The sequence below is a fragment of the Tinamus guttatus genome, unplaced genomic scaffold (genome assembly GCF_059628265.1).
Source record: "Tinamus guttatus ecotype Peru unplaced genomic scaffold, ASM5962826v1 Tinamus_guttatus_pri_ptg000115l, whole genome shotgun sequence".
Classification (NCBI taxonomy): Eukaryota; Metazoa; Chordata; class Aves; order Tinamiformes; family Tinamidae; genus Tinamus; species Tinamus guttatus.
Window position 1 is genome coordinate 4,797,367 of NW_028288649.1, and position 13,142 is coordinate 4,810,508.

At 48.0% G+C, this 13,142-nt stretch overlaps 2 protein-coding genes across 3 annotated transcripts in view; one reads left to right on the top strand and one right to left on the bottom strand.

The window, feature by feature from the left end:
* The window catches only part of SNRK (SNF related kinase), a 35,969-nt gene extending 32,062 nt beyond the window's left edge, over window positions 1–3,907 (top strand). For both annotated transcript variants that reach the window (XM_088521141.1, XM_088521142.1), the window contains exon 6: window positions 1,878–3,907. In XM_088521141.1, the coding sequence (XP_088377267.1) occupies window positions 1,878–3,096 (1,219 nt within the window). In that variant the 3' untranslated portion in view covers window positions 3,097–3,907. The remainder of the gene's footprint in view (window positions 1–1,877) is intronic.
* Window positions 3,908–8,411: 4,504 nt separating this feature from the next.
* Window positions 8,412–13,142, bottom strand: part of ANO10 (anoctamin 10) — a 94,063-nt gene continuing 89,332 nt past the window's right edge. The window contains exon 13 of the mRNA XM_088521146.1: window positions 8,412–8,501. Coding sequence (XP_088377272.1) covers window positions 8,466–8,501 — 36 coding nt within the window. The 3' untranslated portion in view covers window positions 8,412–8,465. The remainder of the gene's footprint in view (window positions 8,502–13,142) is intronic.

The following is a 13,142-nucleotide window of genomic DNA, read 5'->3' on the forward strand; positions in this document are numbered from 1 at the left end:
TTAATACATCTGTTCTCTAAGGAAGACTGTTCAAATAATGGCTTTGTTTCATTTACTTTGAGCTGTCTTCTGGTAATTAAAAGCACGTTGCAAAAGGATTTTCAGCTGAAGTCAGATCATTAGTTTGATAAAAACATTATTAAAATGCCCTATAGTACAGTTCCCAGGAAGGTATGAAGCTTTCACGTGTTGCAAATGATAAACCGAAGGGAGTGGGGGATTCTGGTAGGCAGCTGCTGTTGATACGTTCCCCCAGTCTGCTTTTTGTGCAGCCAGGGAGCAAAGCAACAGCATATGCTTAAAAACAAAAACTGGAAGCTGAAGGGTTTCTACCTGCACCTTGGTTTTGGAGGAGAAATTTTGAAGAATTAGTTTATTTATTTCTTAGTTCTTTTTTTAATTTGCTGACTTAGTGTTGACCAGTTTTGTGAGTGGGGATCTGGTAGTGACCTCCAGTGTCTCAACTTCCCTTTTAAGTTTTGATACCAACACCCCTGGTATCTTAATGAGATGGTGGGAGTCTCAGGTGCCCGTGCTGCTGTTCAGAGTGCAGCTTTGTTAGCTCTTCTGTAGAGTCTAGCAGGAACAGTGCTTTCATCCCAAAGATTTTTGGGTATCTTTCATGCAGGATCATATGTGGAGTCACTTAGCAGGAGTATAGGTGGGACACAGTGTTGTGGTAACCCCAGGAATATGCCCTGGGATGTGTGGCCAGGCTGCCCTCAGGAAGCGATAGGAACTACACACTTGGCTGTGACAGCCCCAGGCTTGGGTTTTGCTGACAAAGCTGCCCTGTGGTTAAGCGCTGTCAACTGTCGAAATGTTTAGATCTTCATTTCTGTCACGTTCCCAGTTACGTTTCTAATTTAAGGCCTATTTGTTATCCGCTGGCGGTTGTTTGGTTTGAAATAGTGAGTTCAGCAGCAGTCATCACAAAACCAGATGAGTGGTTCCCGCGTGGCTGGAGTCAGCCTGAGGGAGGCAGCGAGTGCGAGGGGAGCGCAGGGCTGCCCCGCTGCTGTGACAGCTCCTCCTTCAGTCTCCTTGGGGGTCTCATCACGGGCAGGAAGCTTCTGTTAAACATCATTCTGGCTTTGGAAGAATTTTCTTGTTCTGTACGTGAGCTACAGACGTAGTGCTGAGTGAAGCAGCACTTTTAATTTGAGGTCAATGCTTACTACACAGTTATACATGTTAACTTTTCTCTTTTGGTTAAAATAACTCTTTAAGCATCATGGTCTTAGCAGTTTGAGTGCTGGCTTCACATGCCTGTGTTGCAGTCAGTCACACGTATGTATGCTCTCAACTCAGGTGCCTTAAATTAAAGGTGATTTTCTCAAACTGCATTTAGTCTGAAAGAGGCCTACTGAAAAATAGACAATGTTTCTTCAGTCTTATTGTGTTAATTCTAATATGATTTTTTTTTGAATTAGAGAATATTGGAAAAAAATAGCTTGCAATACTATTTATTTAGATTGTACTCGAATCATTTGCATGCCTCATATCTTCTGTAAACATTGGCTCTAGGTCTCCTTCAGGCATTTTGTGAGATGCAGAAAGATACTTAAAGATTTTTATTGCTTAATTAGTTTTCTGAGAGCAGTGAAAGGGATTTTTAAATTATTTTTTGATTTCAGCAGCCAACTGAACTTAAGCCATGTTTCTGTATATAAAACATGCCCTTCAAGTACCAGCTTTTCTTTGAAAATGAGTCTTTCTACCCATTTACCAAGCGCTGCAATTTGCAGATAGGCCACTCCACAGGCCAGTCTGTGGTAACAGTTTATTTTTGTGGCATGCAGGTCTTTTTTTTAGATTTTCTTAAATGCTCACCGTGATCCAGCTTTTCTTTTGTCCCTTATACTCGTGTTTTCTAGGCAGTCGTGGCCAACAAAGATTGATGTACCCCAAGATCTGGAGGATGACCTGACTGCTTCTCCCCTCTCCCATGCAACCGTTCCCCAGTCTCCAGCTCGCACAGCCGAGAACGTCCTCAACGGCCACAGGAACAAGGCCCTCGGAGATCCGGCAAAGAAGGAGGATATCCCGGAGCTAGCCGGGCCCGCGCTGTCCGTAGTTCCACCGGTGAGCTTAAAACCCACGACAAGTGGCCGAAAGTGCTTGTTCAGGGTTGAGGAAGATGAGGAGGAGGATGAGGAGGACAAGAAGCCTATTTCTCTTTCTACTCAAGTCGTTCTGCGCCGTAAGCCTTCAGTTACGAACCGCCTGACGTCGAGAAAGAGCGCGCCGGTCCTCAACCAGATCTTCGAAGAGGGGGAGTCGGATGACGAGTTTGACATGGACGAGAACCTGCCCCCGAAGCTCAGCCGCTTAAAGATGAACATCGCTTCGCCCAGCACCGTGCACAAGCGCTACCACAGGAGGAAAAGCCAGGGCCGCGGCTCGAGCTGCAGCAGCTCGGAGACGAGCGACGACGACTCCGAGAGCAGGAGGCGCCTGGATAAGGACAGCGGTTTCACTTACTCCTGGCACCGGAGGGACAGCAGCGAAGGGCCCCCGGGCAGCCAGGGAGACGGCGGCGGGCAGAGCAAGCCGAGCAACGGCAGCGGGGGGGTGGACAAGAGCAGCCCGAGCGACAGCAGCAAGGGCGGCGGGAGCCCCTCCGGCAGCGCCGGCGGCGGCACCGGCGGCACGGCGGGCTCCACGCGCTGCTGCGCGGGCCCGACAGGCTCCGTGCAGCTGTCGTCCAGGAGCGCGGGGGAGCTGGTCGAGAGCCTAAAGCTGATGAGCCTTTGCTTGGGTTCGCAGATCCATGGCACTGCTAAGTACATTATTGATCCTCAAAACAGTCTGTCGTTTTCCAGCGTGAAAGTGCAGGAGAAATCATCGTGGAAAATGTGCATCAGCTCCAGCGGCAGCGCGAGCCAGGCCCCGTCGCTGGGCAGCCTCAAGTTCTTTTCCGACCGGATGTCAGACACAGCCAACGAGTTGGAACGGCTAAAGAGCAGGAACTTGAAAAATAACGTGCTCCAACTACCTCTGTGCGAAAAGACGATATCTGTGAACATCCAGCGGAGCCCCCAGGAGGGGCTGCTCTGCTCCGCCACGCAGCCCAGCTGCTGTCACGTCATCTGACAGCGCCGCCCCGAGAGCTCCCTCTCCCCAACAGCCTCGTTCTTCCCCTTCACAGCTGTGACCGTCACTCAACTCCCCTCTGTTGTCTTAATATTTTTAAGTGGGCTTTGAGCAGTTATTTATTACCTTTTAATTTTGTGTTTGCTTGATGGTATGACAATGCATGGTCTTTGCATGCTGCTAGCCAATACGTTTTTCTTTCCCGACAGAGCAGACTATTTTATTGTGTAATTTTTACATTTATAATTTTACTATGGAAGATCTGGATTGAGTATCTGGATCCTAATGTAAATGGAGCACTTAGAAGTTTCATGTTCTGCACTTAAACTACAGTAGGAGAAGCTTTTGTTTGCTTGTGAAATGTTAATTCTTGTTCTGACCTTCTGTGATATCTAAAATATGTGATATGTGGCATAATTCTATGTGTCTGAAACAGAACCAAAGCAATAATGTTTTGATGCTGAAAACTCCTGAGGGAGCTTTCAGATGTTCCAAGGCTCGTACAAAGCAAAGATGCACTGAGAAATTAGTGATCTTGAAATATGATTTTAAACCCACACCTATTTGTCTTAAGCTATGATATGGATAAAGTTGTGGCTCAAAAATCAAACTGAAAAGATCTTGTTTTGCTAGAGGCATTTTTTTTTTCTCTAAAAAAGCAAGTAGGTTTGTAAGGCAGCTTTTTCCCATAGAAATATGTTAATATTACAAGCAGACAATCTTCTTTTTTTAATATAAAAAAGATAAATTATTAAGTCTACTTCTGAGTTTTTGCATTCTAACTGAGAATAAAGTATTTGTATAAATTACTTCGGTTATTAGTATATCACGACACTTAACTGTAGTGTTTTAGCTTTTTTCCCTCTACTGCTCGTCACCCCCTGCTCCAGGTTTTCAAAAGGCAATAAGGGATGAAAAACCTTTAGAGAGTTGGATGCAAATTGGCAGTGCTATTGTCATTTATATTTTGCTTCATTATTAAATTTGACTCTTTTAGACACTTAATACTGCTGTTTCCCATGTGTGCACCATTTATTTTCCCTCAGTAACCACGTTTTCTCATAAAATTGGTTGGAAACAGCAAACATGTATTTATTTTGCAGCAATTAGCTTTTTAAATTTGGTTTCCCTTGCCACGGCAAGGTCTTGCTTTAGAGTATTTCTGCACAAAAGGCTTCTTTTGACCAGATGAACTAACCTTAGTGGAGTTTGATTACCTAGAATAAAATATATTGCAGATCCCGAGTTTGGGGAAGGCAGGACCGTTCCGTGTTCCCAGGCCGTGCGCTGGGGCTGCCGGTGCCGTGGGAGCGGGCGGGACGCGGCGGGACCTGACGTCCTGCTCGCCCGCCCGGCGCCGCCGAGGCACGAGGCACCGGCACCGCGCTGCGCTTGCGGGGCTTGCAAGGGCCGCTGGGGCCGTGGGGGAGCAGAGAGAGGAAGCTCCGAGGAGAGCTGCGGGGGGAAGCCGTAGAGCACGTTGGAAATTCTTGAGCAGGGCCGGGAATCACATGTGGGGTTCGCAGAGGGTGAGCGTGACGTGGAAGTCACAGAGAAGTTTATAAAGGGCATTGGCAATAAACGTATTTGTTGCAGCTTTTTTTTTCTTTTCCAAGTATTGTAAATATTCTTTCCTGATATTATGTATAGCCTTGGAATGGCACCTTTTAACTAACCCCAGATGTACTTTGTTTCCACTGTTTTTATATACAAATGTATATATGGTGCTCACTTTAGACCGGCAGTGTTGACCATTTATGCTGCATAGTTGTATTATATTAGAGCCTTATTAGTCGTGTGCGGTTGGTTGAGCCTCTGCGCGGGCTCAGATGTTAGTTTGAGTGGTGCCCCTCACCCCGTGTCGGTAGGTGGATGACTGTGCATGTGGCGTGTGTCGTATCCTGTTGTCATGTAAAAGGAAGGGCAAGAATAACCACTACATTAAGATAATATTGGACCAAACTATTTAGAGCAAGTAAAGAGTTTCTTGTACCCCTTAACGTGTCTTTCAAAGTTGCATATAGTTACCGTATACCATATAAATTAAATATTGTGGAAGAACAATTAGTCTTGTATTTTTCTGTATGTGTGTATATATATACATATATATATAAAAAATAATGTACCTCTAGCAACTTGCTCTGTATTTAAGATGTGACAATCTTGACACAGAATTTTAAAAGTAGCAGTATAAATGAGTGGAATTACTGAAGAGAACAGAAATATAAAACTTCTCACCAAGAAAGAATCCATGTGTGTGTGTTAAGAGGGTACAGAAATATCTGCTGGTCTTACTGCTTCCAGCAGCGTTTGGTTTTTTCATTGTATAAACATTCATGGTGTGCGAAAATGGAAAATCCAGTTAATAAAAGTGATACTTGACTGACGCGTAACCCGCACCCCGTGTGTCAGTGCCCTTGGTGACATCCCACTCGGGCTGCGAGCCGTCAGCGGCGCTGCTCTGTGGCCCCCGCCCGCTCCCCCAGAGGAGACCTGCAGGCTTGGCTGGCTTGAAACAGTGAACGTGGTGTGTGGGGACACGCTTATTTGCAGACTTTCAGTTAACTTGATGCCATTCTGCTACGCAGAGAACATCAGAGCTGCTCATTTTAAAAGAAGTTGTCACAGTTGGCACCTGCTAAGATGCCTTTTTGTTTCATGTGGAGGTGGTTTCCTCGGGCTTTCCTCACTAGGCACAATGGTTGGGCACAGGCTGGTTTAGGCGCTCTGCAAAACCTTGAGTTTGCGGGAGTCCCATGGTGAAGACAGAACTTTACCTCATGCAAGGTAAAGTGATTAATAGATAAAAAGGCTGTTAGCATCAGTGTTGATAAAACGCTCGGTGCAGAACATGGAGAGCACCCAAAACTGCCATGCTGTCCCCACCACCACTTGCTCACTCACAGGCCTGGTGTTGGGCCTCAGCTTGTCCCTACAGGTAACATTTTGCTCTGCTATTTCCCAGCCGTGTGAGAAGCATTTCGAGGAGGGGAGCAGGGGCAGAGCCAGCAGGGGAGCCAGTGCCTTTCCCAGGAATGCGGTGAGTGGCGCAGGGCAGGTGCCCCGTCCCTGTGCCGCAGCAGAGGGCTCTGCGTCCCCCCCAGCACCGCGGCTGCAATGGAAGCGCCAGCGCCAGCTGCCTGCCTGAACCCGGCGCGTGGCCTCGGAGCCCAGAGCCGGGCCAGCCAGAGCCGGGCCAGCCAGGAGGCTTCGCAGCACCCGCCGCTGCCCTCGCCCTGCTCAGGAGCGTCTGCACCTCCCGCCGGGGGGCCCTGTTCTCAGTGCAGGCCGGGACGAGGGCTGGGACCTGAAAGAGCCTGCAGCAGGGGACCCGCTCTGCCTGCCTCGAGCGCTGCAACTGCTACTGTAACTGGTGTCAATGAGGAACACATCGAAATCTGTTTGTTACAACAGAAAAGGGTGATTCCTCTTCATTTTCCCATATGGTAGACAAAGTACATCATTACCTGAAAGATGCAGGTTTATATGATATTCTACAAGACCTGAAAAGCACATGGGTTTTTTGGATGAATTTCACTAGGGTCTCAGACATGGTGTGCTAAATATTTCTAGCAATTTCTGCAGGCCTTAGTGTAACGTTTTTGTACTTCTCTCTCAATACACCCTTTTGAGCAGTACTGAGGAGAGCAGAGCCCCGGTACACAGACAAAGAGCAGCTTCCAGCGGGAGAGAAGAGGATTTCAGTTCAGCACAAGGCTCTGTACCCAGGGAGCCCTTCCTGCAAACTGAACGAAGGCTCCTGGGGACAGAAACGCTCCCCTCACTGTGCTGAGCGCAGCCAGGCGCTTCCCCAGCGTGCAGAAAACCCGCAGCGTCTAGGACATAAAGGATTCCCCTTCTGCTCGCTCAGCAGAGAGCAGGAGGAAGGCAAGGACCACAAAGGCTACCATCAAGTCAGGTTTTCAAAAATCACTGCTGCTCGCTCTTGATCATCATTTCTCACCTAAGCCAGCGGAGACAAGACCCAACCCCCTTTTCCAAACCAGCTCAACAGATTCCACCAGGTATCACCACGAGCAAAACAGGGCCACGTGACTCTCCAAAACCAACACGAACCACAGGATCCCTTCAGAGTGGCCATTTTAAGCTTCTGAGGATGTAAGCCACACTTTCCTCTCGAACGATTCCCCCAAAAACCAGGCAGCGTGATCAAAATTGTAACAAATGCAGGTACTGCTGACCAAGTGAGCGCGGAACCATTTTGTCTCACTTCTGCTGTGGAGGACACAGGACAGAAAACTGCAACAAGCAAAATGGGCAAATACCTGCATTTATAGGGCCCCTGGGCCTCCCCAGGCAAACGCCAGCAAGGGTTGTGCATCAGTTAGATCTACCAAAGACAGCGGTCACAGCAGGAAGAAGTGAACTGTCCCAAGGTCATAGACAAACAATGGGGATTTTGATCTTATTATTCACAGAAAGCAATGGAACATTTGGAAAATTTTGTGAAATTCAAGAAAAAAAACTAAGACAGTCACAACATACATAGGAACAGGTATATAGCATCAGATTTAATTACTGTTTTGCTAGTGTCAGGTTATGGATCCAGAAGACCACATAGTTTAAAAGAGCCAGGAAACGGATACCAAAAGCTAAATTAAATTAAAAAAAAATATCAAATAACTGCTATTTTTTTCTTATAAATTAATGATTTCAATCTGTTTCCTACTGAATGCTTTTTTTTTTAACCCAGCTTTGGAAAATACTTTAAATGGCTTTATTTAGATAACCAGCACACTAGAGCATACAATGCATACTGTATAGCATTAGTGTTCACATATCCCTCAGGGAACAATCATACATTGAGCTGCATAATATGGAAAACATTTATATAGATCTGCTAGGTGTAAACAGTGGCTAAGAAGTGATCTTTGAGAAAAAAAAAAAACATAGCGGACTGATTACTTGTTGTAATATGAGAAGGAAAGGGGCAATAGGGCTGGTACACAATGAATTAAGTACTCATGTACCTGGATTTTTTTTTTCTTTTACAAAATTACAGCTCAAAAGCACAGTTAGCTTCTGGATGCTTAATGTAAGACCTGTTTCGACTCAACTGGTTTGGCTCCGGCAGGTTTGGAGCCCTCGCCTAAGCAGGAGTGCTTGAGGTGGTGCCGCTTCACAAACGGTGGTGAAAAGGGGCGAGCGAGAGCGGGAGAAATCACCAGCAGCACCAGCAGCACCGCCGTTCTCTGTGGGGCGCAGTGATATTAGCAGGTAGGCGGGAGCAGGTGCCGGTACCGACCGTGCGGCAGAGCGCGGAGCCCCGCAGAGCAGCGCGCCCGGCGCGCCGGTCCCGCCGTCAGGGTCGCTGTCGCCCCCGCTCCGCCGCCCTCCTCCTTCGCCCCTCACTCCTTGGGTGACTCGGCAGCCAGTTTCATTTGCTGGGAGGGAAGGAAGAAAAGAAAAGGTAATGGTAAGTGCTCAGGACGAGTTAAACATGGTCTGAGAGCAGGAGAGCTTTGGAGCCATCAGGATAATAAAACTATACACACACACACACACACACCCCCCAAGCTTTGGTATAAAAACAAAACCACAGGCTTATTATAGGCACGGCCTGTACCAACAACACAGCTCTAGCCCAGGTATCGCTTTGCCCACTGGAGGACTCACTCAGCAATTGATCCCTTCGGGATGAGTGACATCCATGACCTCCCTACGCCGGGATGCACAAACCCTCTCCCTCAGCCCCGCGAGCAGGGCAGAACCAAGGCGGGTTCCTGCCTCCCGCCCCGGCCGTGACTGCGCTCAGGGACCGCCAAGGACAGCGCGAGCTGCGCGGGAGCCCCGCGTCCCGTCCCGTCCCGTCCCGTCCCCGCTGGCACCGCCGCGGGGCTGCGCGGGGGCCCTCGCGGGCAGCTCCGGGGACACCTCGGAGGCTGCGCTTCAGGAATGCTGCCTTGGAACCACAGGCTAAAGCCCACGGTTTTTGATAGGGAATGTTTCTTCAAGGCAAATTCAGATCAAAATACGGGCTCAATATTCTGAGCGCAGTGAAGGGCTGTGATAACAGAATCTCAGACACAAAAGTCGTTTAAAAAAAAGACTCATTTTTCCTTCTAACAGATATTAGCTCTGAACGCATGAATGGGATTTGCTTGGTCAGCGGGAGAATGTCCCTCCTGGTCAAGTGGTGGGCGCATTCTCAAGGTACCCTGTTCTGTAGAGATGTAAAATTTCAGTTCACCAAGAAGTGCCAAACATACAGAATGTAGAATTTAAATATTTAGTCTGAAAGATTCCTTTATATATGTATATATATTTATGTTTTAAAGGGATTTTTAGAGCTCAGTGATCTGCTTTTAACTCTCCAACAGCCATTGCGTTTCCAAGGCCTTTGCCCACTGGATGTTTTGGGGATGTGCGTTTTTATCTGCATTCTCATCCCACACCTATAAGGGAAGTAAAACTAGTTTGTGATACAAATATTTATATGCTTCTCCATAGCGACACTGGAGAAAAAAAAAAAGGCTTCGCTAAATGCTGGAATACAGATTCCTCTTCTGCATCCTGATTCATTTACTTAAATAAATTTCTGAATAAAACTACAGCAACTTAATTAAAAACTACAGCAACTTAATTATAAGTGACTTCTACCCTAGTACAAAAACATTAGAAAGATACAGAACACAGCAACTTAACTCAGCTCATGACTCATGACATTCAAACCTAATTCACTTACGTTAGTGAATTATTTGAGGATGACTTTCTCAAGTTCCTGGCATTGCACTAGTACTGGGATTGATGATGAAAAGAGAAAACACTACAGAAAACTGGGGAGCTATTGGTTAAGGAAACACTCTTAAAATAGCTTCGCCTGCTGCCTTGGCACTCACAGGCCCATAACCGTCCCAACGCCACCCCAGGATGCAGCAGGAAATAAGTGAACGTGCCCCTCAACTCGATCTTTCGTTCCTCTTTATTAATTTCCATGATACCAAAACACACTTTGCAAACCTGGCAACACCAGGCTCCTCTAAACGACACCACTTCTGCAAGCAGCGTGTGGTGGCACCATTAGACAGAACACACCTCTTTCTTTGCCAAACTCACGTGGAAAAAAAATACATTTTTTTACTTTTCCTGTGAAAGGGAACATTCCTTTTTCTTTAAATGGGAAAATACTTTTCTAGGACAACATATGGGACAGGGAAGACATTTTTTTGTTGTTGTTACTGAGAAAGGCAACGCGTCACAGTTCTCACACAGATGGCCCCAGGAAGCTCCCTAACACACCTGTAGGGCTGAGCTAAAGATCTACCAAAATGACAACTTCTGTTTTTTGTATTTTTCTACTTATTTTAAAAATAGAGGAAAACGGAAAGCACAGGCCTCCCAAGGCTGCTGTGACCGAGCGCGCCGGTGCCGGGCGCTGACCCGGGCACACATCCTGCCCGCGGCCTCGGCGAGTTCCTGCGCTGCTCTGGAGCACCAGGAGGAGCTCGCGTGTGCACACACACACTCACTAAAGCCGTGTGTTCAACCAAGCACCTTATCGCACCGCGCTGTGCAAGCGAAACAACTGCAAACGCAGGCTAGCACAGATGTCACTGTGCAAAGGCACAAACATTAACGGGCCCCACAGGCTGCAGCACAAAGCAGCGAGTTGCAGAGGGCCTCGCGCTCGGGGTCGCCCCGCAGACACACGCAGGTGCCCGGGAGCTGCTCTGCTCGTGCTCCCACCAGGCCCGGCTCGGCAGGAGGCTGCTGCTTACACGGTGCCTTTCTCCAGTTTCCACACTGTTTACAATATATTTAAATTGTTCTTTTCTAGCACTGCTCAGTCACGATAGTTTCTAGCAACTGAGAGAACTGTATCAACTTAATCATTAAGTACCAGCCAGTTAAGAGGTAAATTAACACCTGATTGAAAACTCAAAAAGCCTCTTCTACATTTAGTGTTTATTCTTTTTGTATAGAAGGACAAGAACATTTTTAATGGCGATTTGCTACTGCTGATTATAACGGTGGAAGGTTGTAGTCCCCTTCTCCACTACCGCAGCCCTGTCTTCCAGGACTTCCGGAACCACACGGCTGCAGAGAATTCCCATAGGGAAGTATGCCCTGACTCTACACTTGAATGGGAACCTGTTACGGCAAATAGTGTTAAAAAAAAAAAAACTGTTCTTTTCTTTTACATATGTCTCATTCATGACAGTATAGCAACTACAAAAAACGTTAAGTGTTAATGCCAGAATAAGGTTGCAAAATTAGTTACCTACGGAGTCAGAGAATACTTGCACAGTGACATAATGGATGCTCGGGGTCTTTATTTGTGATTGATAGCAGGAGGATGCGCCTCAGCAGACAAAGCAGCTCCATTCGCAGTAGATTTTTTTCCCTGATCTGCTTCATATTGTGTCCGATTTAAATTGCAAGTATTAATTACTATTCATTAGAATGTCCTTACTGCATTAGTTGCCCTTTGCTGAGTCATTCCATCACTAGATGGTACAAAGATGTAAGAGCCATAGTGAAAGTCACATTAGGTATCGTAACAGTTCCTACAAAGCGAGAAGCACGCGCCGTCACGCAGCGGGTTGAACCGCCCTACGAGGAGCACGCGCTCACACGTCCCTGCTCGCGGCACGACGCAGCTGCGGGACACGAGCTCCCTCCTCCAGGTCGTGCAGTTACGTCTCAGCAGGAACCATCGACGGGCTGAGAGAGCAGGGATGCCCAAACACCCGGAGCGACAGGCGCTGCTCCCAGCCTGTGCAGGGGGACGGGCGCTGTGGTCACTGCGCTCGCGCCTGCCTGTCGCGCATCGCCTTAACGCTGGGGCTCTGCCAACTGCACCACGAGGGAAGGCAGCGGCTCCTCGGGGGGCTGTAACGTGTGAGGAGGTCACAGGGTTGTGGCGGTCAGGCAGCTGTTAGGGTACAGTTACATTCTGCGCAGTTTTGGGTAACGTGAATCACCTCCGTGCAGTTGCCAGTCACAACCAAGAGAAAATGGGTAGAATGAGTGATTCCTGCTCCCTGAAGCTTGCCCTTAACAAGCTTATACTCCGGGCAGGACACCCCCAGCGCTACCCATCTATGGAATATAGAGATACAGGATATAGAAAAGAACCAGCGAGGACTCCCAGAGGGTAACGTGGACACGCGCGCAGTGGCAGCGCGGCCGCAGACTGAGCTGAGCTGCCCCCGGCCCCGCTCCGGACACGCGGAGCTTTGGGAGCTTCTGCACCTGCTTTAGGGCCTTAAGGCTGGAAGGGACCTCCTGGCTTACAGACACAGGCCTCTCCCAAGTGCATAAACATGTGCAACAGGGGCTGAGGAAAAAAAGGCAGAAGCCACAAAGTTGAATTATTTAATGCCATGCGAAGAACACTGGAAAGATCAAAAGTACAAACATAGCTCCTTGTAATCCATGCAATGCAAGGGAATAAGTTGCATGGAAAGCTTAGAGGATCTCTCAGTACAAATCATGCCCCACACTGTGGCAGAAGGCAAAAAGACACCCAGCAACCCCACGCTGACCCAAAAGTCCTTTACGGTCACAGGCCTGGCAATGACTTCTGCGCAGGAACATAAACCCTGCCAGCCCATCCTGACTGCAGGAGCATCCTGCTTGACCAGGAATGGGCGCCCGCTTCTCAATTCCAAACTTGATCCCATTTCTGGGGTAGTACAGAGCCCTCTTCTGTTCCAAAAAAAAAAAAAAAAAAAAACCCCAACAACAACAACAAAACAAAACAAAAGTTCTTCCTCTACCCAGGGAAGGGATTAGATAATCTAGTTTGGACTCCAGACATACAAGTAAGAGCCGAACTTCAGGCAGGATTTCTGGAGAGGTTTTAGCTGTGCTCCAATTCGGGTACAAAGGGAGGCCAACACGGAGGCTGCGGGGCTGCACAGGCTGCTCCGTGCGGGACCCGCACGGGTCCAAGTGCCGCAGGGGCAAAATTTCCACCCGTCCTGCAGCAGGCAGCGAGCCCCAGCCTGGGAGCCACATCTGGGCAGGCACACAGCGAAAGACATATAGCGACACACACACATATATGTATAAATACACAC